The sequence below is a fragment of the Heterodontus francisci genome, chromosome 18 (genome assembly GCF_036365525.1).
Source record: "Heterodontus francisci isolate sHetFra1 chromosome 18, sHetFra1.hap1, whole genome shotgun sequence".
Taxonomy (NCBI): Eukaryota; Metazoa; Chordata; class Chondrichthyes; order Heterodontiformes; family Heterodontidae; genus Heterodontus; species Heterodontus francisci.
This window is the reverse complement of record NC_090388.1, coordinates 62720858-62747842: the sequence shown is the minus strand read 5'-3', so window position 1 is coordinate 62747842 and position 26985 is coordinate 62720858. Positions and strand designations below refer to the sequence as shown.

The following is a 26985-nucleotide window of genomic DNA, read 5'->3' as shown; positions in this document are numbered from 1 at the left end:
ATTCCACCCGCACTCCGACATTTAAGTTGAAATCAGGCTTCCGCAAATTTTAATTTTAACAAAAATGCACTGAAGAGTTTTAAGATATCCTGGCTGACTTGAAAACTAATATGAGAATTTGATAGTCATAGAACTTAAATTTTTTTCACTGTTTTAAACAATACCAAATTCAGATAGCGAATGTATTAGCTGGACCCCACACTCCTCATACACATGGGTACAAATTACTTACACTGCCACTGAAAATATTAATTCAATCCCAAAAGTGCTGTTGTTCCATTTATAGGTGCTAAATCTATTCTTGTATCTGCAAGATTCTACCATAAGGTCAGCTATTGAATTTCCTTTTAAGGTATGCAATGTACAATTACGCATTATAGCATGTATTGAGAATAAATTTCAGTAGTTTTGCTGAATTAAGGAAAAATAAAGCTCATTTTGCAAAAGCACTGCCTAGTAGAGAATCAAGGTGCAGAAAGAAGGTCCCTGGTTTGGTTCCAGTATTCCATGAGTTAGCTCATTTTGGCTGGAAGTCATAAGGGCACTACAACTGGCATCAGTGCTCCTGGACTCTGAAGCGGAAGATTAGCTGGAGTCCAACTCTAATCTTTTTTTCATGGTCCCCCCTGGCAATTGTTTGTGAGTGAAATTTGGGTGGTGATCGGATTAGACTGGTCCCACAGTCATGGGTTCTCGGTAACCAACATCCTCTTGAGAGGTACTTGAGAGCACCTGTGGAACTGTACTCCAGTATGAGTCAGCATTTTCAAAAAGAGGAGGAAAAAATAAATCTTAGAAGTGAAACTGTAAGGCACAGTGTTGTATACCACACAGAATATTTTCATTCTAATTTATTTTTTAAATCAAAATCACTTAATTTCTTTTTATATTGATATGAGACTTCCAAAGGTTAAACAGTAATGGATTTTTCATTATCCTGTGTATTCTGAAGTACAAGGCAATATGATATTTCTGAAGCTCAAAGAAGCGTTCCATGTTGAATTTATTCCTGACAGAAACATGCGCTGTGAATAATGGAGGCTGTGATCGTACATGCAAAGACACCGCTACAGGAGTCCGGTGTAGTTGTCCTGTTGGATTCACACTGCAGCCTGATGGGAAAACGTGCAAAGGTCAGTTCTTGTTTGCTTCGTAATGCATCATAAGCCTTCAGTGCTTTTTCAGCACAAAAAAAGTAAATATTCAGATATGTAAACTGCACACAGTACATCTGTAGTTGACATGGCAACAACATTTGAATGTTTCTTCAGAAGATTAAAGATTTGTAAACTGCCTGAAATGGTTCACATAAAATTGTTAAAGAAACATTTATGAAACTTTACTGATGGTTGCAAATCAGTAAATGTGACTACAGGAACTGCTTTTGTTAAAATTATAACACCTGTTCTTCCTTTTGATCCTTGGGATTCAGGCAGAGCTCATGCTGAGAAAGTCATTCCTTGGTAATGTGCTACTTGCAAGGCGAAAGTGTGGATTTTCTGTATTTGGTGCAGTTTATGCAAGAATAACTGTTGGTGGGTGTTAGGCTGACTGAAATGGAAATATACCCCGACACCAGTTTTCCAAGGCCAGAATATTAACATAGCTTTAGGTGCAGATTTGGGCACACTAGTGGTGGAACTGGAAAAGTGTGTGTAAGTGAAATTTAAAACAATGGGAACAATTGAAGACGAATTTCACAACAGGGTGACGAAAATTCAGAAAGTTTTTGTAAAACCTCAAAGTCATCGCAGGATGCCTTACCCATGGATGAACATTCAGGGAACTAAGAAGAGATGGGCAAAAATAAAGAGGAGGGTGCAGGCATGTGTCTGCAGACAAGTGCCAGAACAGCTCAGCAGTGGTGCCCTGTTTGATAGAAATGGTGCTGCATGAGGTAGTTGTAAGGATGGTACCTGAATGGAGATGGAACCAAGATTCAGGTAACAGCTGACCTGGATGACACTTGATGCACCATCCTTGTACTGCACGATTGCTGCAGGTATCCCTGTAACAGATAGCATAACGTTAGATTTACCTCTCTGCTGGCCTAGCAGCAAATCATCTGAAAAGCAAACAAACTTTTGGTGAGACCTTCCATTACAGAAGTGTTGCTTAAGTTACAGATCAAATGCACATTGTTAAATCAGTACTCTTGCATGAAATACATTTCCTTAGATCTCCAACAGCAAGCATTATTTATCAATATAAATTATTTATCTACATACTCTTATTTTTTTCCCAATTATCTTCTCTCCTTTCTTGAGGTTTTTGGCTAATTCCTGGCGGTTCTTCAGTACCTCACTGAAACAGTTATTCTTCATATGTGAGTCGAGACTCTGTGTTGGCCAGGTATTTGTACCATGGAGGCCATCACTCATTAGCCCAACTCTGTCCTGAAATGATGGGTTGGACTTTGTTTTCCTGCTGCCAGGAGTGGGGCTGGGTGTAAAGAAATGGCAGCCGGCACGTGCATACTGCCACGCCACGGCGATCTTGAGCCCAGCAGCTCATTAGGATATGCAGGGCGGCCGCCCCCCACCCCCCATCCCCCCAATCACGTGACGGGGGGCGGCCTCGGCAACACCGTGAATGACGTCAACTGTCTCTGCACAGGCACTGATGCCATTTTAATGGATCAACCAGCCCACCGCCATGACCACCACCCCCCACCATGGTTAGACTGAATGGGGAATAATTGATAAAAGGAAAAAACTCTTTTAAAGGGAGAATATGTTTTTTAAAGAATATGTACCACATATTTCAACTGTGGTGCTCTGCACAGTAGTGAATGGTATTCTCACCTTTGTATAATATATAAAATATACAAAATAATCTATGATTGAGTGTGTTATGAGAGGTTAATACAATTTGAGTATGGATACCGTTTAAGTTCCAGTGACTGTTCAGTCTCAGAAACCCCAGCCCATAGACTTGCTGTGACAAAGTTAATGCTGTTTTGATTGGAATTTCACTAACGTTTAATGTTTACATACTGTGACTTTATGTCTCTGCATCTTCACAGTGTGAATATTCATGGGGTTGGGAACAGTTGCTGGGAAAGGCATAACTGCATGCAATCCTGACAGTAAACTGTTCTTTCTCCATTGCTGGGCTTGACAAATCTCACTCACAGTGACAATATTATTTTCTTGTGGGAGTAACTTGGAACATATAAATTTTATTGGTGGACTCCAGATTTGTTTTAATCTTGTCCAACTTTCTCTCTTCCTCTATTGTTACGACTGAGGCAGGAGGAGTGCACTGTTTATTCTAGTTCCATTTCTCCACAGGTCACAAGATATTTTTAAATGTTTTCCCATTTACCGATACGGTCAATCAGAGATTCTATTTTTATCCCAGAATAAAACACACCAACCAGGTTTCTTTAATAAACAACAGAATTATTAATTTATTATAAAACAAGTCTTAACCAGTAATGAAGTAAAGCAGAAACACACAGATTGAAGTATAACTGTTCTCTTAGCCCCTCAAACTCTCTCACAGACACACAGACACACACACACACACACACACACACGTTAACAGGAAAAATAAAAGGATTTTTGTTTTTAGAGCTCTGCTACAGACAAAAAAAATACTTGGGCTGAATACTTGCTCATTCTTGGAGAAACAGCAAATGAGATATGTTGTGTTCCAAAACTGGTATACAGTCTGGCTTCCGAGTACACATAGATGGGTCACTGGGATCTTTTAGAACAGTTCTTTTCAAGGAAGCGTTGAGAATTAATTAAGCAGGCTTTTCTTCAAAGACTGGAGATGAGATGAGTTGACTTCTCAGAGTCTTTTAGAGAGGTTCTGGAAAGCTCAGCTGGGTTATGGTCTTCCTTGGGAATTCACTTCTCTCCTTGAAAGTTCTCTTCTCTCCTTGGAAGTTCTCTTTTCTCCTTAGATGTTTGCTCCCTTTTTATACAGTTCAACCCCAACTCAAAACAATTCAAAAGCGAAACTAACAACAGGAGGTCAACCTTTTGACCTCCATCAATCTTGACTTGTCACTTCTTTGTAAACAACTGCACCAGTTTCTGCAAGGCAGGTAGTTTCCCGGAAAGGCTTGTTATCCTCACAAGACCCCTCAATGCCCCTTTTGAAAAACATTTCCAGGGACTGTTTTTCAAAGTCAAGTGGCCTTTATATGACCCCCTTTGAAAACCCCAAAGTTTAACCTTTCTTCAATCTTTCAAAAATGAAACCTCAAAAAATATATTTAACAAAACACAGAGGCACTTTCATAACACTATTAAAGAAGAAAAATCCTCTTGCAAGTAACACATCCAAATGTGTGAGCTTGAGCATTGAATGTCACTGAACTGTGAAATTGTAGTGTAAATCAGAAACAGATAGTACTGATTCATTCAAATGGATGTCAGATTTTTTTGGAAAAAATATTATTTTGGGATACAGGGATATGGTACGTGAGTAATTTGAGACATGACATGGTAATGCTTGGGAAGAACAGATGACTTTGGAGCAATGGCTCCATTAGTGGGGGTCTCACCTCATGTCTGGGTCTGTAATAGACTAACAGATTCAGATTGATTCCCATATTTAATCAGCAACTCCGGTATTGATGTATGCAAATACAAATTGTTGAATGCAAATTAAATGCACTTGGCCTTTTTCTGGTCTACCAATTTCAATGTTCCCAAGTTCCTCTCCTCATTAATTTCCATGCATCCACAATTCCCTGTACGGGTCATTAAATAGAGACCTGAGACAAAACTTTCAACCTATGGAAACAGATCCTCTGTTGTGAAGTAGGTAACAGGGTCTGAAATTTGGCATAGCAATGACGTTGCCAGATCCTTGCTCAAATCGCATACTGTCAGAAACTGCTAACCTAGTTGTTCACCACTGTTCCTTACTCTGACATGAAAAGTTCCTTTGCTTTTATATATCTTTCAAAACTATTCAAACACAGGACAAGTTGGCCAACATGACAAATTCTAGAGCTTTGCATGTGCACTAACTATGCATTCAGTATCCCCATTGAGACTAAATATGAAAGGCCAGTTACATTTTGATCTGGATGCAAGGGTTTTCTTAAAGCCGGACTGTTCCAAATTGTTAAATTTCAATTGCTTTCAATATTTTTGGAAATCAAAGTCTGTACTCCTCTCTTACCAAGTGTAATTTAAAAAAGTGAAGAATTATGATGTCAAAAAGGGTTACTAGAGAGATAAGATTATATCAGCAGCAAACTGTCTATACCTATCATTATCCAAGTATCCATCCTTTATGGCTCGGGCACAACTACAGCACAATTTTGGAGGAGAACTGCCTTTGCAAGGAGGCAGTTTACAGAGTTCTACTAACTATTGCAAACAGACCTAAACAGAGGCAACATTTCCAGTAGCAGTAAAGGTCACCACCGTTGTTTCCATTAATGCCTTTGTCTCCTTTTTTACCCACATCGTTACGTGCCTTTACTACACAGATAACCTTGCATGGAATGTAATCAAACCCACTACACTGCATGCTGGGGAAACAAATATAATTCTCACTTTTGCATTCCTTTCAAGGACAGGACAACTAGTAAAATGAGGGAGAAAGTTGCAGAGATAGTGGCCACCAAAATCTTTGGCCTCTTCCTCATGAGGATGAAGCTCGTCAGATTTTGAAGAGGGTGCCTGCCATCAGGCCCAAGGGAAGTGCCAGAGGTGCTGCAGTGGGACTACTGCTGCAGTTCCCAAAGATACAGGGTTAGAGTAAAGAGGCAGAAACACCACAAAAATGGCAAGAACTGCAGCTTTGTAGGCTTTGGAAGAAGCCAAAGCTTACTACGCAGCTAAGTCATTGAGGGCTAGAACAGAGGGAGGGGGCGACTCCAAAGCCTTCTCCCTCCAATAGGGAACCCAGGATCATTATAGTTGCTTCCTAGGGCCTACAACAATCTTCCCCATGTCAACTCTATGGTGGGGTAGGCAGGAGGAAAATGCTATAGAGACTTGGGCCCTGATCCCAGCTGCTACTTTCAGGCAGCAGGTTGGAAAGGGGTGACCAACAGCAGCAGTCTCAAGAGGTGCTGGGCAGGGAAATTCCAATCAATACAATGTAGAGGTAGTAGGCCTCAAAGCAAAAATTATCATTTAGGGGAATGGTAGAATAATGGATATATTACTAAGCTAGTAATCCAAAAACCTGGACAAATGACCCAGGGACATGAGTTTAAACCCCACCATGGTAGCTGGAGAATTTAAATTCATATATGAAATAAATATGGAATAAAATGTAATAGTCACCACAAAACTACAGGATTGTCATAAAAGCCCATCTGGTTCACAAATGTGCTTTAGGGAAGGAAATCTGCCAACCTTACCTGGTCTGGCTTATGTTGTGGGTCCCACATAATATGGTTGGCTCTTAACTGCCCTCTGAAATGGTCTAGCCAGTAAGAAAAAGTATTTAAGAATAAAACCAGATGGACCACCAGGCAATGGCCTAGGCACTGGGCACAACAAAGGCACATGCTACCCAGTCCTCCTGACTAACATCTGGGACTTGTGTCAAAATTGGGAGAACTGTCTCACAGCCTAGTTAAACAAAGCCTGAAAATCACGGCCTACAGCACTTACCTTCCAGGAGAGCACCGGACAGGAGTCCAGGTGCTTCTGAGTTTGAAAAAAAGTGATCAGTGACATCACAGGAAAGCTGTAAGGTGAGAGGTGAGTAACTACTGTTAGGGAGTATCTGTAAATAGCTGGGTTAGTACACTACTGTTAGGGTGCATGTGTAAATAGCTGCAAATTAGAAAAAATCTTAAAATTAAAGTAACTACCTTATAATTAAGGCACGCAAGCAGAATGGAAAAGCTGGTCAATCTACTCTTCTGCTGGGTGAGACTTTGCAGCTACAATTAGTGTGAGAGGGGAGAGAGCGCGGCGAGGCACAGGGAGCTAGTCGGTAAGTATCTGGTGGGTATTTTCTTATTTTTCTTACTACTTTTCTTTTTTCTGCTGCTTTTTATTTTTTCTCTAACATTTAAGTCTATCTACTAAGTAGAAGCTGAAATACCAGTGGTCGGTAGGTGATTACCCATTTGTTCATTTATTGATATCCATTTTATTGAGTTTATTTAATTTCCAATTTGAGTGCAGTAAATAAATAATTTGAGGCATGGCTGCTCACACCCATCAAATGCACATCCTGTGCCAAGTGGGGACTACAGGACCCTGCCCATGTCCTGGACAACTGCATGTGCAGAAAGTACCACCAAATGCAAAAACTCGAGTGCCAAATCCTGGAACTCGAGGAGCAGCTGCTGTCATTGAGGTGCATTTGCAAGGATGAGAGATATGAGGACAGCATGTTTTAGGAGGTGGTCACTGCACAGCTTAAGAGAGTGCAGGCAGAGAGGGTCTGCCAGCCATCAAGAAGGACAAGGTAGGTAGTGCAGGAGACCCCAGAGGGCATTCCACTTTCTAACCGGTATTCAGTTCTGAGTACCGATGGGAGAGAGGGTTCCTCTGGAGAATGCAGCGAGAGTCATGACCAGAGCACCATGGGTAGTTCAGCTGTACAGGGAAGGAGGAGAAAAGACAGGAGAGCAATAATGGTATTGAATTCTATAGTTAAGGGAACAGACTGATGTTTCTGTCATTGCAGATGTGATTCCAGGATGGTATGCTGCCTCCCTGGTGCAAGGGTCATGGATATTGCCGAGCGGCTACAGAGCATTCTGGAGGGTGAATGTGCACAGCCAGAGGTCATGGTCCACTTTGGTTCCAATGATATAGGTAGAAAAAGGGTTGACGTCCTGCAGGCTTGGTTTAGGGAGTTAGGAAAGACATCAGCAAGCAGGACCTCAAAGGTAGTAATCTCCAGATTACTTCCAAGACCACATGCTAGTGAGTACAGAAATAGGAGACTACACCAGATGAATGCATGGCTGGAGAGATGATGCAGGAGGGAGGGTTTCAGTTTTCTGGGGCATTGGGACTGTTTCTGGGGAAGGTGGAACCAGTACAAGCCAGACAGTCTACACCTGAACAGGACCGGGCCGAATGTCCTTGCAGGAAGGTTTGCTAGTGCTGTTGGGGATGATTTAAAATAGATTGGCAGGGGGAGGGAACTTGAGGGTAGTTTCAGATAGGACAAATTCAGGGCAGGGAACTGGAGGCAGAAAATTAGCGAGTGACTCTGAAAGACGGAAGAAGCGAAGGTTAAAAAGTGTGCAGCACAGGAATTTGGCAGCGTTAAAAGGTATTTATTTAAATGCAAGGAGTATAGCAAATAAAGCCAATGAGTTGAGGGCACAGATAAACAGATAGCAGCATGATATCATTGCTATAATGGAAACTTGGCTTAAAGAGGGGCAAAAATGACAGCTCAGCATCCTGAGATATAGGGTTTTCAGGCAGGATAGAGAGGGTGATAAAAAAGGAGGGTGTGTAGCATTATTGGTTAAATAATCAATTACAGCTGTGAGGAGGGATGATATGTTAAATGAATCATCAAATGAGGCCAAAAAAGCGGCAGCCACACTACTAGGAGTATGCTACAGACCCCCAAATAGTGAGAAGGAGATAGAAGAACAAATATGTAGGCAAATTTCTGAGTGCAAAAACAATAGGGCAATAATAGCTGGGGATTTCAACTACCCTAATATCAACTGGGATACAAACAGTGTGAAGGGCACAGAGGGCACAAAATTCTTGAACTGCATTCAAGAGAACTTTTTTAGCCAGCAAAGCCAGTGAGAGAGGGCACAATTCTAGATTTAGTCTTAGGAAATGAAGGTGGGCAAGTTGATGAAGTAGCTTTGGAGATAGTGACCCATAATACAGTTAGATTTAGCATTATTATGGTAAAGGACAAAGGTAGAACAGGAGTAAAGGTTCTAAATTGGGGGAAGGCAAATTTTACGAATCTGAGAGGTGATCTGGCGAAAGTGGACTGGATACAGCTACTTGAAGGAAGATCAGTGGCAAACCAGTGGGAGGCATTCAAAAGTGAGATACTACAGGCACAGTGTAGGCATGTTCCCACAAAGATAAAGGGTGGTACTGCCAAATCTAGAGCCCCCTGGTTATCTAGAAGATTACAGGGTAAGGTAAGGCAGAAAAAGAAAGCTTATGACAATCACAAAAATCTTAATACTTCAGAAAGCCTTGAGGAGTATAGAAAGTGCAAGGCTGAAGTAAAAAAGGAAATTAGGAAAGCAAAGAGAGGACATGAAAAAATATTGGCAGGTAAAATCGAGGAAAACCCAAAGATGTTTTATCAGTATATTGAGAGCAAGTGGATAACTAAGGAAAGGGTAGGGCCTATCAGAGATGTACAAGGGAACTTATGCGTGGATGCAGAAGATGTGGGCAGGGTTCTTAATGAGTACTTTGTATCTTTCTTCACAAAGGAGAGGGATGATGCAGACATTGTAGTTAAAGAGGAGGAGTGTGAAATATTAGCTACGATAAGCATAATGAGAGAAGAAGTACTAGAGGGTCTGACATCCTTGAAAGTGGATAAATCACCAGCGCCAGATGGATAGTATCCCAGGTTGTTGAAAGAATCCGGGGACGAAATAATGGATGCGCTGAGGATCATCTTCAAATTCTCACTGGATACGGGTGAGGTGCCAGAGGATTGGAGGTCTGCAAACATTGTACCATTTCTTAAAAGGGTGCAAGGGATAGGCCAAATAATTATAGGCCAGTCAGTCTGACCTCGGTGATGGACAAGCTATTAGAATCAATTCTGAGAGATAGGATAAACTGCCACTTAGAAAGGCATGGATTAATCAGGGATAGTCAGCATGGATTTGTTAAGGAAAGGTCGTGCCTTACCAACTTAATTGAATTTTTTCAGGATATAACAAGGAGGATTGATAAGGATAGTGCAGTAGATGTTGTCTACATGAATTTTAGTAAGGCATTTGACAAGGTCCCACATGGCAGACTGGTCAGAAAAGTAAAAGCCCATGGGATACAGGGGAATATGGTGAGTTGGATCCAAAATTGGCTCAGTGACAGGAAAGAAAAGGTAATGTTCAACAAATGTTTTTACAAATGGAAGGCGTTTTCCAGTGGCATTCTACTGGGCTGAGTGCTGGGCTATGTGCTGTTTGTGGTATATATAAATGATTTGGACTTAAATGTGGGAGGCATGATTGGGAAATTTGCAGATGACACAAAAATTGGCCGTGTAGTTGATAGTAAAGAGGATAACTGTAGACTCCAGAAAGATATCAATAGTTTGGTTGAGGGAGGGGTACCTGAGGAAGTGAGAGATCTTGGAGTGCATGTCCACAGGTCCCTGAAGGTGGCAGGACAGGTAGATAAAGTGGTGAAGACAGCATATGGAATGCTTTCCTTTATTGGCCGAAGTATAGAATACAAAAGCAGGGATGGAATGCTGGAACTGTATAAAACGCTGATTAGGCCGCAGCTGGAGTATTGTGTACAGTTCTGGTCACCACATTGCAGGAAGGACATAATTGCTCTGGAGAGAGTACAGAGTAGGTGTACAAGAATGTTGCCAGGGCTGGAAAATTGCAGCTATGAGGAAAGATTGGATAGGCTAGGGAGCAAATGGGAGGAAATATATTGTAACAGTCTCTATCATGAGGGACACAGTATTTCACAAACTAATGGGACTAAAGGCAGACAAGTTGCCAGGACCTGATGGCCTGCATCCAAGGGTTTTAAAGGAAGTGGCTGCAGAGATAGTGGAGGCATTGGTCAAAATATTCCAGAACTTGCTGGATTCCGGGAGGGTCCCTGCGGATTGGAAAACCGCTAATGTGAGGCCCCTGTTCAAGAAGGGAGGGAGACAAAAAAACAATAGGCCAGTCAGCCTAACATTGGGAAAATGCTAGAGTCCATTATTAAGGACAAAATAGCAGGACATTTAGAAAGGCTTAATGAAATCAAACCGAATCATCATGGTTTTGTGAAAGGGAAATTGTTTGACAAAATTGTTGGAGTTCTTTGAGGATATAACAAGCAGAGTTGATAAAAGGGAACTGGTAGATGTAGTGTATTTGGATTTCCAGAAGGCATTCGATAAGGTGCCACATAAAAGATTATTGCACAAGATAGGAGCTCATGGCATTGGGGGTAATGTATTAGCATGGATTGAGGATTGGTTAACTCACAGAAGACAGAGAGTCGGGATTAATGGGTCTTTTTCAAGTTGGAAAGATGTAACTAATGGAGTGCCACAAGGATCAGTCCTAGGGCCTCAATTATTTACTATCTATATTAATGACTTGGAGGAGGAGGCAGAGTGTAATATATCCAAATTTGCTGATGGTACAGAAATAGGTGGGAGGGCATGTTGTGATGAGGACATAAGGAATCTGCAAGGGGATATAGATAGGTTGAGTGAGTGGGCAAAAACTTGGCAGATGGAGTTTAATGTAGGAAAGTGTGAGGTCATGCACTTTGGTAGGAAGAATCAAAAGGCAGACTGTTATTTAAATGGAGAGAGACTACAAAAATGTGCAGCACAGAGGGATCTGGTGTTCTTGTGCATGAAACACAAAAAGTTAGCACGCAGGTGCAGCAAGTAATTAAGAAGGCAAATGGAATTTTGGCCTTTGTTGCTCGGGGGTTAGAGTTTAAAAATAGGGAAGTCTTGTTACAACTGTACAGGGTGTTGGTGAGGCTGCACCTGGAGTACTGTGTACAGTTTTGGTCCCTGTATTTAAGAAAGGATATAGTGGCATTGGAGGCAGTTCACTGGCTGATTCCTGGGATGAAGGGGTTGACTTATCAAGAACGGCTAAACAGGTTAGGCCTTTATTCATTAGAGTTTAGAAGAATGAGGGGTGATCTTATTGAAATGTATAAGATTCTGAGGGGGCTTGACAGGGTAGATGTTGAGAAGATGTTTCCACTAATGGCGGAGTCTCGAACTAGGGGACATAGTTACAGAATAAGAGGACACTCATTTAAAACTGAGATGCGAAGGAATTTCTTCTCTCAGAGGGTAGTGAATGTCCAGAATTCTCCACCCCAGAGAGTTGTGGAGGCTAGATCACTGAAAGTATTTTTAAAGAGGAGGTAGATAGATTTTTGAAATATCAGGGAGTTGAGGGCTATGAGGAGCTGGCACGAAAGAGGAGTTGAGGTCTGGGGCAGATCAGCCATGATCTTATTGAATGGTGGGGCAGGCTTGAGGGGCTGAATGGCCTACTCCTGCTCCTATTTCTTATGTTCTTATTTTCTTATGACCTTATGGTAATCTGCCTGCAGTGCTAATTCAGTCTCCTCTGGGGGAACTGGTTTGGTCAAGGCACGATTCATTACAACTGCAGGGGACCATCTCCTACCACTGCCCTGTCTCTCTGACATCCTTCAGTCTCCCTTTCACTACTGGGAAGCTACCACCTTTGCCCCGCCAGATCATTACCTACGAGTAGGTCATCCCCATCCACAAACAAGCTAGGGACAATCCCTACGGTCACTGGTCCCGAAACTAGGTCGCATTCCAAGTGCACCCGATGTAAAGGTACTGGCGTACTCTGCCCTCCAATACAATTTACCACCATTTTGGTGTTTACTACACTCCCTGGGGAACAGGTCAGGCCTTTTCCCAGTAAAAGAGATCTAGTAGCCCCTGTGTCCCTGAGAATTATTGTGGACTTGCTTGCCCCACTTGAGGGGTATGGGGTTACTCTCCCTTAAGATACAAAATCCTGATAACCTTCATGAATCCTTTTAAATTTTCCTGCACTCGCAGCAGTATGCTTCCTGGGTCTTACTATTGCTGCAGTTGTTTGCTCTGCTTGTTCTGCTGTGCTTTCCATCACCAATCTGTCACAGATGTCCCAACTTCACACTGAGGACATCCTCCATCGTGTTCTGTAGCACTATCATCGTGCTTAATGGGATAGATTCAGATCTGATCTGGCAGCTCAAAACTGGGCATCCATGAGGTGCTGTGGGTAATCAGCAAGAACAGAATTGTATTCAACCACAATCTGTAACCTCATGGGACAAATCCAATCTGGCCAATTAGCATCTCATTACTCTCAATCTTGAGCAAAGCAATGGAAAGTGCCATTGATAGTGCTGTCAAGCAGCACTCGCTCACTAATAACCTGCTCACTAATAGCCAGTTAGGCTTCCGCCAGGACTACTCGGCTCCAGACCTCATTACATCCTGGGTCCAAACATTGACAAAAGAGCTGAATTTCAGAAATGAGGTGAGAGTGACTGCTCTTGATAACAAGTCAGCATTTGAACGAGTGGCATCAAGGAGCCATCGCAAAATTGAAGTCAATAAGAATCAAGGGGAAAACACTCCACTGGCTGGAGTCATCCAAGTACAAAGGAAGATGGTTGTAGTTGTTGAAGTGGGGATGTTCATTGATGATTGCACAGTGTTCTGTTCCATTCACTACTCCTCAGATAATGAAGTAGTCCCTACATGCAGCAAGACCTGGATAACGTTCAGTGTTGGGCTGCTAAGTGAGAAGGAACATTTACGCTACACAAAGGAAGCTAGGTGGTAAAAAGTAGAATCGCAGCAAGTCTTTACAGACTTTTATTAACATTTATTTACAGAGATACACATTACATCATCTCCTAACCCCACAACCACAGTTTCCATCTTTTCCTATTTATAAGAGCACAAATGAATTTTCTGTTAATGTCCACCATCTGCATAAAATTGAATGCAATTGATATACAATTAGCTACAAGTGTCTGTCAATGAGGGTCTTTAACAAGAGAGAATCTAACCACCTCTCCTTGATATGCAACAGTATTACTATCACTGAACTCCTGGGGTGAACTTATTATATCATTAGTGGCAGGCAATAAGAGCACATCGCCCACTTTTCACATTTTGTTCAGGATTTACACATTGTAACAATTCGGGCTTTTTATTTAAATCGCCAGTGATAATTGCCTGTCCACTCACTGATGTTTGGAACAATGTTAAGATTAATTAGAATCAGCTTTCACATTGTTCAGAGCACTTGGATTAATATTTTCTGGGGGGAAAAATCATTTTCCGAAAATAGTTGAAGTCTTGTCTTTAATAGGCTGTAACTTCAGTCATTCAGTACCCCTGCAGGTTATTTTTAATCTAATCCCTACCAGCCATCCTGGCGAGATGTCTGCGGTGGGAAATCATGATTTCAGGCATCAAACACCTGTTTCTGATCAGTGAATTTAAATTAAGAAATGATTTCATAGAGTCAGAGTCATTACAGCCCAGAAGGAGGCTATTCGGCCTATCGAGTTCAAGCCAGCTCTCTGTAGAGCAATCCAGTCAGTCCCATTCCCCCACTCTATCCCTATAGCCCTGCAAGTTTATTTCCCTCAATTGCCTGTCCAATTTCCTTTTGAACTCATAGTCTCCACTTCAACCACCCTCATAAGCAATGAGTTCCTGGTCATTACCACCCGCTACGTTAAAAAGTTCTTCCTCACATCCCCCTGTGTCTTTTGCCCAAAACCTTAAATCTGTGTCCCCTCATACTTGTACGATCAGCTAATGGGAACAGCTTTTCTTTGTCTACCTTATCTAAACCAGTCAAAATCTTGTACGCTTGTATCAGATCTCCCCCCAACCTCCTTAGCTCCAAGGAGAACAACCCCAACTTCTCCAAACTAACCTTGTAGCTAAATTCGATCAAAAGTGAATTGGATAATTATCTGAAGAGAAAAAATTTGCAGGGCTACAGGGAAAAGGCAGGGAGTATAACTAAGTGAGTTGCTCTTGCAAAGAGCCATCACGGACACGATGGGTCGAATGGCCTCCATCTGTGCTGTAACCATTCTGTGATTCCGAACTCCCTCATTCCGAGAACTGTTCTGGTAACTCTCCTGTGCACCTTCTCAAGGACATTCACATCTTTCCTAAAGTGTGGTGACCAGAACTGGACACAGTGCCTTGGTTGTAGCCTAACCACATCTTTTTAAAGGTTCAGCATAACTTCCCTGCTTTTATATTCAATATTTCTATTCATGAAGGCCAAGATCCCATATGCTTTGTTAACTAATCTCTCAATACGTCCTGCTACCTTAAAGATCAATGCACATGAACGCCCCGGTCCCTCTGTCCTTACACACTCTTTAAAAATGCACCATTAAGTACATATTGCCTCTCCCTATCCCTTCTGCCAAAATGTATTACCTCACACTCTCTATTAAATTCCATCAGCAGTTTAATCACAAAATGCTTTCCACACATTAGGTAGTCCCATTCCTGGTCTTCATTCTTCAGCTAGTCCTGGTCCTTGATTCTTCTCCTTCGTGAGCACAAATTACTGGATTTGTGTTACCCAGCTGCCCCATCCAAACCATTCATCCTCTGAAATAAAAACAAGAAATGCTGGAAATACTCAGCAGGTCTGGCAGCATCTGTGGAGAGAGAAGCAGAGTTAACGTTTCAGGTCAGTGACCCTTCTTCAGAACTGGCAAATATTAGAAATGTAAAAGGTTATAAGCAAGTGAAGTGGGGTGGGGCAAGAGATAACAAAGGACAAGGTCACAGACTAGCTGACCAGAAGGTCATGGAGCAAAGGCAAACAATATGTTAATGGTGTGTTGAAAGACAAAGCATTAGTACAGATAGGGTGTTAACGGACTGAAAATTGAACAGCTGCAAGTACAAACAAGAAAAAAAACAGTGGGTAAACAAACTGAACAAACTAAGATGAAATAAAATAAGATAAACACAAAAAAAATAATTTAAAAAGGAAAAAGAAAAAAATAACTAAAAATAAAAGTGAAATGGGGGGCCCATCATGCTCTGAAATTATTGAACTCAATGTTCAGTCCGGCAGGCTGTAGTGTGCCTAATCGGTAAATGAGATGCTGTTCCTCGAGCTTGCATTGATGTTCACTGGAACACTGCAGCAATCCCAGGACTGAGATGTGAGCATGAGAGCAGGGGGGAGTGTTGAAATGGCAAGCAACCGGAAGCTCGGGGTTATGCTTGCGGACTGAGAGGAGATGTTCCTCAAAGCGGTCATCCAGTCTGCGTTTGGTCTCCCCAGTGTAGAGGAGATCACATTGTGAGCAGCGAATACAGTATACTAAATTGAAAGAAGTACAAGTAAATCGTTACTTCACCTGAAAGGAGTGTTTGGGGCCTTGGATAGTGAGGAGAGAGGAGGTAAATCGGCAGGTATTACACCTCCTGCGATTGCAGGGGAAGGTGCCATGGGAAGGGGATGAGGTGGTGGGGGTAATGGAGGAGTGGACCAGGGTGTCACGGAGGAAACGATCCCTTCGGAATGCTGACGGGAAGGGAGGGGAAGACGTGTTTGGTAGTGGCATCACGCTGGAGGTGGCCGAAATGGCGGAGGATGATCCTTTGGATATGGAGGCTGATGGCGTGGAAAGTGAGGACAAGGGGAACCCTGTCACGGTTCTGGGAGGGAGGGGAAGAGGCGAGGGTAGAGGTGCGGGAAATGGGCCGGACACGGTTGAGGGCCCTGTCAGCCACAGTAGGGGGAAATCCTCGGTTGAGGAAAAAGGAAGACATATCAGAGCGCTGTCATGGAAGGTAGCATCATCAGAGCAGATGCGTCAGAGACGGAGAAGCTGGGAGAATGGAATGGAGTCCTTACAGGAGGCATGGTGTGAAGAAGTGTAGTCGAGGTAGCTGTGGGAGTCGGTGGGCTTATAATGATATTAGTAGACAGCCTATCCCCAGAGATAGAGACAGAGATGTTGAGGAAGGGAAGGGAAGTGTCGGAGATGGGCCATTTAAAGTTGAGAGAAGGGTGGAAATCCTCTGATTCTGTCCTTGTTTAACAAAAATGCCATCAACTGCTTACTCACTAGTGCGTTCCCGTGACATTTGTGGAATTGAAATGAGAAGATTGAAATTGTAATTAAATATTACCATCGAATATATAAATAACAAAATGAAATAAGAATTTCACCTAAGACTGAATCAATTGTGACAAAGTGCAATTCAGACCCAGTTCTTCCAACAGACCTTGTTCAGTCAGTTTGGATTACTGCCTGACATCCACATTCAGTCTACTTCTATTGATCAGTTTAAGAGAAACTATCTGAATGGAAACAGTTTACATTTAAATGCATATGTAACACACACCATCAAAATTGCAAAGCAGGCTGCTTCAGGAAATTGAAGACATAACAAAGAAAATGTGAAAGTGATACAATGGAAATTTATGTTACTGATATATACAGAGCTGTTTCAGGCTTTTCTGTGATCATGTACCAATTTTTATTGCAGGCACCTGTTTCTGGCAGAGATTAGACCGTGTTTAACATTACATTCAGTCAGCACTTGGCCGAATGCTTTTCTTTTCTCATAGCATTAAGAGTAGAAATTGCAGGGCTAAATGTGCCACCATCCCACCTGAAACCCAATGCTGCTGACAAATTACATCAACTATTGTTCTGCTGAAGTACAGGATAAATCTTCCCAGGGCTTGTCTTAGATAATGTCTTCAGGAAAGGCAAGCAGAGCGTAAATCTTTCAAGCTGCCTTTGTGTCTGCAAAGGTCTATTCAGGGAGATTTGGGTAAGATTTAGTGCAGGAAAGATGAAATTAACATCAAGTGTTCAGAACTGTAACAAACAGAGACCACAGGCTGGATTTTCAAAGAGCCGCGGGGTTGAGAGCCAGTGCTGACGCAATTCAAAAATTGCAGTCCCGGAGGTCATCTCCAGAACCCAACGCCTCCAGGACAATCTGCAATCTTCAATGTGAGGGCGGGGGAGGGAACAGGGAAGCTGCTCGTCTCCAGTTAATGATCCATTAAGCTCATGGTGGAGCTTGTTAAGGGACCATGGGGGTCCACACGGCAATTTTCAATCAGGATACCAGAGAGCCCAACCAGTCTGGTGCACGATAGTGCACAGCTGTCAGGAACACAGCAGGCAGATGGTAAACATTTTTGGTGAGAGATGAAATATTTTTGGCTCCACGGGAATCTTATGCAGGCCTAGGAGTGAAAGGTTATTGGGGGTGGGCGGGAGTGTGGAATCGAAGTTGCAGTCAGATCAGCCATGATCTTATTGAATGGCGTAGCAGGTTCGAGGGGCCGAGTGGTCTACTCCTGCTCCTAATTCATATGTTCGTATTACTTTTATTTTGTTTTGGAAGCGCTGCTTCACCTTTTTATTCTGTGCCCCCTCCATGGAGCTGACTGTTCTCATCAGCAAGAAAATGACAGTTCCCATCATGGCTACTGCCTGCCTTTGTGGCTTGCGCTCCTCAAGCACTCCCACCTCCTGCAGATGCTCGGTGCTACTAATTGGACACTGAGCTCAACTTCTGCTCAATTAGGGCATTTATATTTGACAATCGCATCACGTTAGCAAAACAGTTGAGACGCAGGGTCAGGACCCAGAACTCGTCCGGCACAGATTCCCAATCCCGTTTTGAAAATTCAGCCCCGCATGTCTATTTCTGGCAATTAAAGGAAAAAGGCGTTTTGAGCTTTTTATTTGAACATTATCCCTTTTTTAAAAAACAGCTTCTTAAAATATTACAAGGAAGTACAAATGACAAAACCATGGGAGTAATTTACAAGTTGACTGCCTGGAAGCAACCTGGTGAAGGGGATCCACTGTCCATTGTAGAACCTGCCCATCTTTGGTCCCATTGATTACAGTGGGAAGGTGATTCACTCATATCAGGTTAGAAACATAGAAACATAGAAAATAGGAGCAGGAGTAGGCCATTCGGCCCTTCGAGACTGCTCCGCCATTCATTATGATCATGGCTGATCATCCAACTCAGTAGCCTGTTCCAGCTTTCGCCCCATACCCTTTGATCCCTTTAGAACCAAGAGCTATATCTAACTCCTTTTTGAAAACATATAATGATTTAGCCTCAACTGCTTTCTGTGGTAGCGAATTCCACAGGCTCATCACTCTCTGGGTGAAGAAATTTCTCCTCATCTCAGTCCTGAAAGGTTTACCCCGTATCCTTAGACTATGACCCCTGGTTCTGGACTCCCCCACCATCGAGACAATCCTTCCTGCATCTACCCTGTCAAGTCCTGTTAGAATTTTATGGGTTTCTATGAGATCCCCCCTCACTCTGCTGAACTCCAGCGAATATAATCCTAACTGACTCAATCTCTCCTCATACGTCAGTCCCGCCATCCCAGGAATCAGTCTGGTAAACCTTCGCTGCACTCCCTCTGTAGCAAGAATATCCTTCCCCAGATGAGGAGTCCAAAACTGCACACAATACCAAAACTGCACACAAGTTACTGTCAAGATGATGAAGTTGAAGATTATCTTATGTGTTCCTATTAGTTTATTTGTTAAAGTTTATATAGTGAAGTTCCCCCTTTTTTGTGAACAGTGAATAATATAGCCTAAAATATTATTATTTTATTTTAAACACTAAAAAGCATTTTGAATAGAAATTGAATTCCAGTCCGAAAAGAAATTCCGGGCTGGATCTTGTGTTCAGCCAGAATGTGGGTTTTGAGGCAAGGGGGGCCGGAGAACTGGAGTAGAAGCGCCTGCCACGGAACCCGCCGCCGTAATTCTGGGTTTTGATTTTCCTGGAAGCAGCGAAGTTCCGTGGCAGCACCTCCTCCACTCTGCAATGGGACCGTACTTTAAATATGTTAATTACCTTTTTGCATTAATTAGAATGCCATTCACAATCTTCTGCTTGACGTGCAGCACTTAAGTGCCTTCACTTTCCCGGCCTTGAAAAGCTGGTGCCATCGAGGCGAGAGTCCTATAAAGGTCAGGTAAGTTTTGCCTTGCAGAATTTGTTGCAACATCAGACATTGCACTAAGGTTATTCCCCAGACATGAGGGGAGCTTGGAACTCTCGAAATGTATATTGTTGAGGGTGGGAATGGGGGTAACTCTGCAATTGTATATTGTTGAGATGGGGGGAATGGGGTGAACTCTGCAATTGTATATCGTCGGGGGGTGGAAAGGGGGTGAACTCTGCAATTGTAAATCATTGAGGGGGGAGGGGAATGGGGTGAACTCTGCAATTGTAAATCATTGCGGTGGGGGGAAGGGTGGGAACCCCACAAGTGGATGCACTGTTTGCAGTGGGGGGCCAGAACTGGGAAACTGTATAGGCTGCTTTTGTCGGGGGTCCAATCAAATGATATTCTGATGGTCATGATGGATCGCACTTATTTAAAGGTTGTGCGGGCAACGTCACGGTATACCATAGAGCTCATGCCAGAATACTGCTGAAGCAAGAATTAACACAAATCTCTGCCCAGGTAGGTGTACTTGACTTTTTGAAGGAATCCAGTTACCAGGAACATAGAAATGGGTATGATCCACTCTGTCTTCCTGGATTCCTTTGGTGATGAGGAATCTCTGTCAGAGGCGGGCCCAAGAGCCAGCCATGGCCCCAGAGGAAGCTCCCAGATGCAAGCAGTAGCCACGAAGGTGCACATGAGCCCAGAGACACCAGCGAGTCTATAGAACTCTGATGACATACCTGTAGATGTCTGAGCGCCAGTGTCAGAGATGACTGCGAATGACCAGAAAGGCCATTACACAGCAATGTGCACTGTTGAATGATGATCTGCAACCAATGGGCTTTGGTGGTCACCCTATGCCTGTGGCCCTCAAAATTACTGTGGTCCTAAACTTCTACACCTATGGATCATTCCAGGGATCCACCAGCGACAGGTATGGGGTCTCTAAGTCCACAGTGCACCACTGCATCAAGGAGGTGACCAATGCTCTGTTCAGGAGGGTCAGTAACCATGTCCACTACAGGACTGACCCTGAGAGTCAGTCTGAGAAGGCCATTGGATTTGGGGCCATTGTGGGATTCCCACAGGTGCAAGGCATCATTGACTGCACGCATGTGGCCATCAACGTTTCCATGGAACAAACAGTCACCTTCATAAACAGAAAGAGGTTTCATTCCATCAACGTCCAAATAGTGTGTGACCACAGAAAGCACTTCCTACAAGTGTGTGCCTGCTTCCAGGGCAGCTGCTATGACTCATACATGCTGCGCCAGTCCCAGGTGCCACTATGTTTCACTCCCCCAGTTCACCTTCAGGGGTGGATTCATGGGGATAAGAGCAACCCCCTTAATGACATGGCTTCTGACATCAGTGAGGCACCCCACCACTGATGCTGACGAGCGTTACAATGCCTGCCATTACTCCACCCTAGCGACTATTGAGCAGGCCATCGGTATGCTGAAGATGTGTTTCCATTGCCTCGATAGATCTGGTAGAACCCTACAGCGCGCACCAGACAGGGTTGCATTGTAGTCTGCTGCGCTCTGCACAACATCACAGTCCAAAGGAGGAAGACCTGGCAAGATGAAGAAGTATGGGAGCATGATACATCCTCCATTGATGAGGACACAGAGGGCGCTCAAGCACAAACATGCATGGGACCACAGAGTGTAGTGATGGAGGCCCAGAATGGCAAGCAGCAAGCAAGGGAAGCAAGGTAAAGACTGATAATTAGGCGCTTCCAGAATCCGTGAACTTCAATAAATATGTTTGAAAACACAACTCACAATCATGCATGTTGTCTGTAGTTCTCTGCCTCCATAACATCTGTCTCTCCAGCATGACTAGCAGCAACAAAATGAGCCATTGCCCATGTGACATTATTTGTGCAGTTACACCTCATGCATATTGGCGTGGTAATTATGTCAGTGGTCACATTGTCATGTCTGTAAGGCTTATGATGTAATTGAAAGATACTTAATCACTCCATGGTAGAATGAGGTTTTCAGACAATAAAGGCTGATGATTGTCAGGAAAACATATTTACTTAAAGTACACATGACATATCTGTCTCACCTGTGCATACCCATATGTGTCAATGTGTCTTTTCAGTAAGTTTGCAGGAGCTCCTTTGCAGTGTTACTTCTGCGATGGTAGCTGGACAGGAGGCAGGCTGCTGATCAGGATGCCCCTTGGCATGGGATGACTTCGGTGGTTGTCCTCTGGGTGCCTGAGACCTGGAGGCCCCGGCTGCCTGAAGGCTTCCTGCACCAGTGCAGGGCTATCCTCGGGCATTGTGCCTGCTGGAGCTGGACTCACTAGCGGAGGGGCTGAGGAGCTGGTGTCCACGCTCAAATGGCCCTGAGGGGAGACCCCTAATGTGGCGGGCTGCCTCTCCTCCTCCTTCTCAAGGCTTGTTGGAACCTCACTGTTGTCGGAGAAGGACCAGGAGCAGGAATACTCTCCATGCTCCTGGTCTTTCTCTCGCTCTGCCACTGCTGATTTGAAGTCATGGCCAAGGCAATAGTTTGCAGGTTATGATGCATCTGTGGAATGTGGCTCTCAATGAGGGTCGTCAACCTCTCTATGGATGAAGCCATGCGCTCACATGCTTGAGACATGGCACCAATCATGGCCTGGATGGACTCCTCCATAATCCGCTCAAGGCTGCGCATGGCCTCTGGCATCTCTGTCAGATGTTGCCTTACCTCTCCCTGCAACTCCAGCATGCTCTGTGCTGTTGACACCAGAGGCTCATCATCAGCTTGGGGCTCAGCATAGGCCTGTCCACCCAGAATCCTCCAACTGTGAGAGGCCTCGGCTATTTCAGCCTCAGTTAGCTGCTCGGGGGCGTGTGTTGTGCTTTCACCAGCTTATCACCCTGAATCTAATGCCTATTGGATACACACCGAGGTAAGGGTATCTGCGCTGGTGGAAGGTGCAGGAGTGTCATAGGATGGTGCGTCCTCTAAGTGTGTCTCTTCCTCAGAGGCTGTTGTCATTTCGTTGGTGTTCCAAGCGTTTGCGAGCACGGCCTTGCAAGATACAATGTGAAGAACAGACATTTATGTGTTATGGTACATATGTCATAATGATAATAGCATTGCCTTTGCAAATGAAATGTTATTTCGATTCATTCTGTATTTGTCAATAATCACTCTCTTCAACTGGGACCCCGAGCGCAACATCCGATATAGCATGCCCTCCTTGGCTCCCGTCTAACTCATATGCGACAGAGGCCTCAGGTCGGCCACTCCGCCACCAGTCCTGGACGCCTCCCTACTGTTGTGGACCCTCTTCTGAAAGATCAAGGATGCGGCGGCAGTTAAGTTCCAAACGTCTCTGCAGTCCATCAACGTTAACATGGGCCCCTCTTCTGGACCTGGGAGATGTTGCTGTTCTCATAATGACTCTAACTGTCAGGGGTCTAACATGGGCTATGATAGAAACGAGGGGGACTGGTCTCACTTATGCAGTCAGTAATCTGCTATCATTACCTGACGTCCGGAGCAGCGGCAGACCTGAAAGGAACAGGGCTGAAAAACTATAAATAAAGAGCGGGGCTCAAGGCCCTTCACCTCCCTGACGTAGGGGCAGCGGCAGGCTCTCTGACTGTTCCTGCTCTGTTTGGATTTAGTAAAAAAAATAAGAATAGTGACATCACTGAAATTCTGGGCGCTGATTGGTCGGTGGACGGCACCTGTTATTGCCTGGGGATAACTGTGATTGATTTGGAGTTTTAAAAAAAAAAGGTTCCTTTTAAATTAAAGCCCTAGGATAGCTACCTGTAATTTTTTAATATTTACTGGCTATTCTAGTGCTGTTTGCATGGAGTGAGGCTGTAAGTTAAATGTGGGTATTTTCATTGGCTGGGGGCGGTGGAAGGTGCTCTTTGCTCTTTTCCTTTCTCAGCCTCAAAGGTACAGGGGATATAAGTTGATTGTAAATAGCTGGTAAGTTATTACACTAGCAATTTTTTTTTTCTCATTGTAAAAGTAAGTAATGGCGAGGCAGCGTGGCCAAGCGGAATGTACTTTCTGTGCAATGTGGGAAGTCATGGAAGTGCCATGGGACCTTGGTGAACATGTCTGCAGAAAATGTCTCCGGTTGCAGAAGCTTGAGCTTCGGGTTTCGGAGCTCGAGCGGCGGCTGGAGTCACTGTGATACATCAGCAAGGTGGAGGACTACGTGGATGGCACGTTTCAGGAGGTAGTCAAGCCGGTACCTAGGCGAGCACAGTCGGGGGGTGACTTGGTGGATGCCGGATGGATAAAGAAGTCAGGGCAGGTAGTGCAGGAGTCCCCAGGGGCATCCCACTTTCTAGCCGGTATTCAATTCTGAGTACCGATGAGGGAGAGGGTTCTTCTGGCGAATGCACCGAGAATCATGACCGGAATGTCATGGCTGACTTAGCTGTGCTGGGATGGAGAAAAAGGGACAAGAGGGCAATAGTGGTAGAGGATCCTATGGTTAGAGGAACAGATAGGCGTTTCTGTGGTCGCAGATGTGACTCCAGGATGGTATGTTACCTCCCTGGTGCAAGGGTCTTGGATATCACTGAGCGGCTACAAAGTATTCTGGAGGGTGAGGGTGCACAGCCGGAGGTCGTGGTCCACGTTGGTACCAATGATATAGGTAGAAAGAGGGATGAGGTCCTGCAAAAAGTATTTAGGGAGCTAGGCACCAGATTAAAAAGTAGGACCACAAAGGTTGTAATCTCTGGGTTTCTTCCAGTGCCACGGGATAGTGAGTATATGAATAGGAGGTTAGAGCAGATGAATGCATGGTTGGGGAGATGGTGCAGGAAGGAGGGCTTTAGATTCTTGGATTACTGGGCCTGTTTCTGGCGAAGGTGGGATCTGTATAAGATGGACGGATTGCACCTGAACCAGAACGGGACCAGCATCCTAGCTGGGAGGTTTGCTAGTGCTGTTGGGGGTCGGTGGGGGGGGGGGGGGGGAGGGTGCAAACTAATTTGGCAGGGGATGGGTGGAAGCACAGTGGGGGATATGTACAATCAAATCAAATATAACTGTAAAGCTAAGTCAGTTTGCAGGTCAGAGTAAATGTGTATCTGTTAAGGCTCTGGCAAATAATGCAAGGCTGGGTTGTATCTATTTTAATGCAAGGAGTCTTACTAGCAAGGTAGATGAATTGAGGGCGTTGATTAACACATGGGAATATGATATTATAGCTATTTCTGAGACGTGGTTGAGGGAAGGGCAGGACGGGCAGCTTAAAATCCAAGGGTATAGAATCTTCAGACGTGATACGGGAGGGGGTAAAAGAGGAGGTGGCATTGCACTGTTGATTAAAGAGACAATTACTGCAGTAAGGAGGGATGATATCTTAGAAGGTTCCTCTAATGAGGCCATATGGGTCGAACTTAAAAACAAAAAGGAGGCTATTACTTGGCTGGGAGTGTACTGCAGGCCTCCAAACAGTCAGGCAGTGGTAGAGGAGCAGATATGTAGGCAAATCTCCGAGAGGTGCAATAATAATAGGGTAATAATAGTAGGGGATTTCAACTTCCCCTATGTTAGAGGGGATAGTATTAATGTAAAAAGCTTAAAGGGGGCGGAATTCTTCAAGTGCATTCAGGAGAGCTTTTTGAGCCAGCACGTACTGGAGCGGTACTGGACCTAATCCTAGGGAAAGAAGCCGGACAAGTGGTAGAAGTGTCAGTGGGGGAGCATTTCACGGATAGTGACCATAACTCTGTAACATTTAAGGTTGTTATGGAAAAGGACATAGAGGGTCCGGAAATAAGAGTACTGAATTGGGGGAAGGCAGATTTCAATATGATAAAACAGGATCTGACCAAAGTGAATTGGGAGCAGCTTCTTATAGGAAAGTCTATATCAGACCAGTGGGAGTCATTTAGAAGGGAAATTGTGAAGGTTCAGGTGCAGCATGTTCTTATAAAGGTGAAGAACAGGACCAACAGGTCAAGGGAACCCTGGATGTCAAGGGATATAGAGGATTGGATAAGGAAAAAAAGGAGGCTTATGGCAGATTCAGAGTACTGAAAACAGGGAGGCCCTAGAGGAGTATAGAAAGTGTAGGGGGGTCCTTAAAAAAAGTAATTAGGGGAACGAAGAGGGGGCATCAAAGATCACTGGCAGACAAGATAAAGGAAAATCCTAAGGTGTTTTATAAATATGTTAGGGGCAAGACGATAACCAGGGAAAAAGTAGGGCCCGTTAGGGATCAAAGAGGCAATCTGTGTGTGGAGCTGGAGGACATAGGTGAGGTTTTGAACGATTACTTTTCATCACTATGGAGAAGGACGATGTAGGTGTAGTGATCAGGGAAAAGGATTGTGATATACTTGATCAAATTAGCATTGAAAAGGAAGATGTATTAGCGGGCTTAAAAGTGGATAAATCCCCAGGCCCAGATGAAGTGTATCCCAGGCTGTTATGTGAGGCAAGGGAAGAGATAGCAGGGGCTCTGACACAAATTTTCAGATCCTCTCTGGCCACAGGAGAGAATCCAGAGGACTGGAGGACAGCGAATGTGGTATCATTATTCAAGAAGGGTAGCACGGATAAACCAGGTAATTACAGGCCGGTGAGTCTAACATCAGTGGTTGGGCAACTATTGGAAAAAATTCTGAGAGACAGGATTAATCTCCACTTGGAGAGGCAGGGATTAATCAGGGATAGTCAGCATGGCTTTGTCAGGGGGAGATCATGTCTAACTAACGTGATTGAATTTTTCGAGGCCGTGACTAGATGTGTAGATGAGGGTAAAGCAGTTGATGTAGTCTATATGGACTTCAGTAAGGCTTTTGATAAGGTCCCGCATGGGAGATTGGTTAAGAAAGTAAAGGTCCATGGGATCCTGGGTAATTTGGCAAATTGGATTCAAAATTGGCTTAGTGGCAGGAGGCAGAGGGTGATAGTAGAGGGTACAAAATCATGAGAGGTATAGACAGGGTGGATAGCAAGAAGCTTTTTCCCAGAGTGGGGGATTCAATTACTAGGGGTCACGAGTTCAAAGTGAGAGGGGAAAAGTTTAGGGGGGGATATGCGTGGAAAGTTCTTTACGCAGAGGGTGGTGGGTGCCTGGAACGCGTTGCCAGCGGAGGTGGTAGACGCGGGCACGATAGCGTCTTTTAAGATGCATCTAGACAGATACATAAATGGGCAGGAAGCAAAGAGATACAGACCCTTAGAAAATAGGCGACATGTTTAGATAGAGGATCTGGATCGGCGCAGGCTTGGAGGGCCGAAGGGCCTGTTCCTGTGCTGTAATTTTCTTTGTTCCTTGGTTGTTTCTGTGAGTGGTAGCCTGTAACCAGTGGTGTACCACAGGGATCCGTC

At 44.1% G+C, this 26985-nt stretch overlaps 1 protein-coding gene across 3 annotated transcripts in view; it reads left to right on the top strand.

Moving 5' to 3' along the window:
* scube1 (signal peptide, CUB domain, EGF-like 1) overlaps window positions 1-26985 on the top strand; it is a 459167-nt gene that overhangs the window by 292267 nt on the left and 139915 nt on the right. For all 3 annotated transcript variants that reach the window (XM_068050870.1, XM_068050868.1, XM_068050869.1), the window contains one exon: window positions 1017-1133. In XM_068050870.1, coding sequence (XP_067906971.1) covers window positions 1017-1133 — 117 coding nt within the window. The remainder of the gene's footprint in view (window positions 1-1016; window positions 1134-26985) is intronic.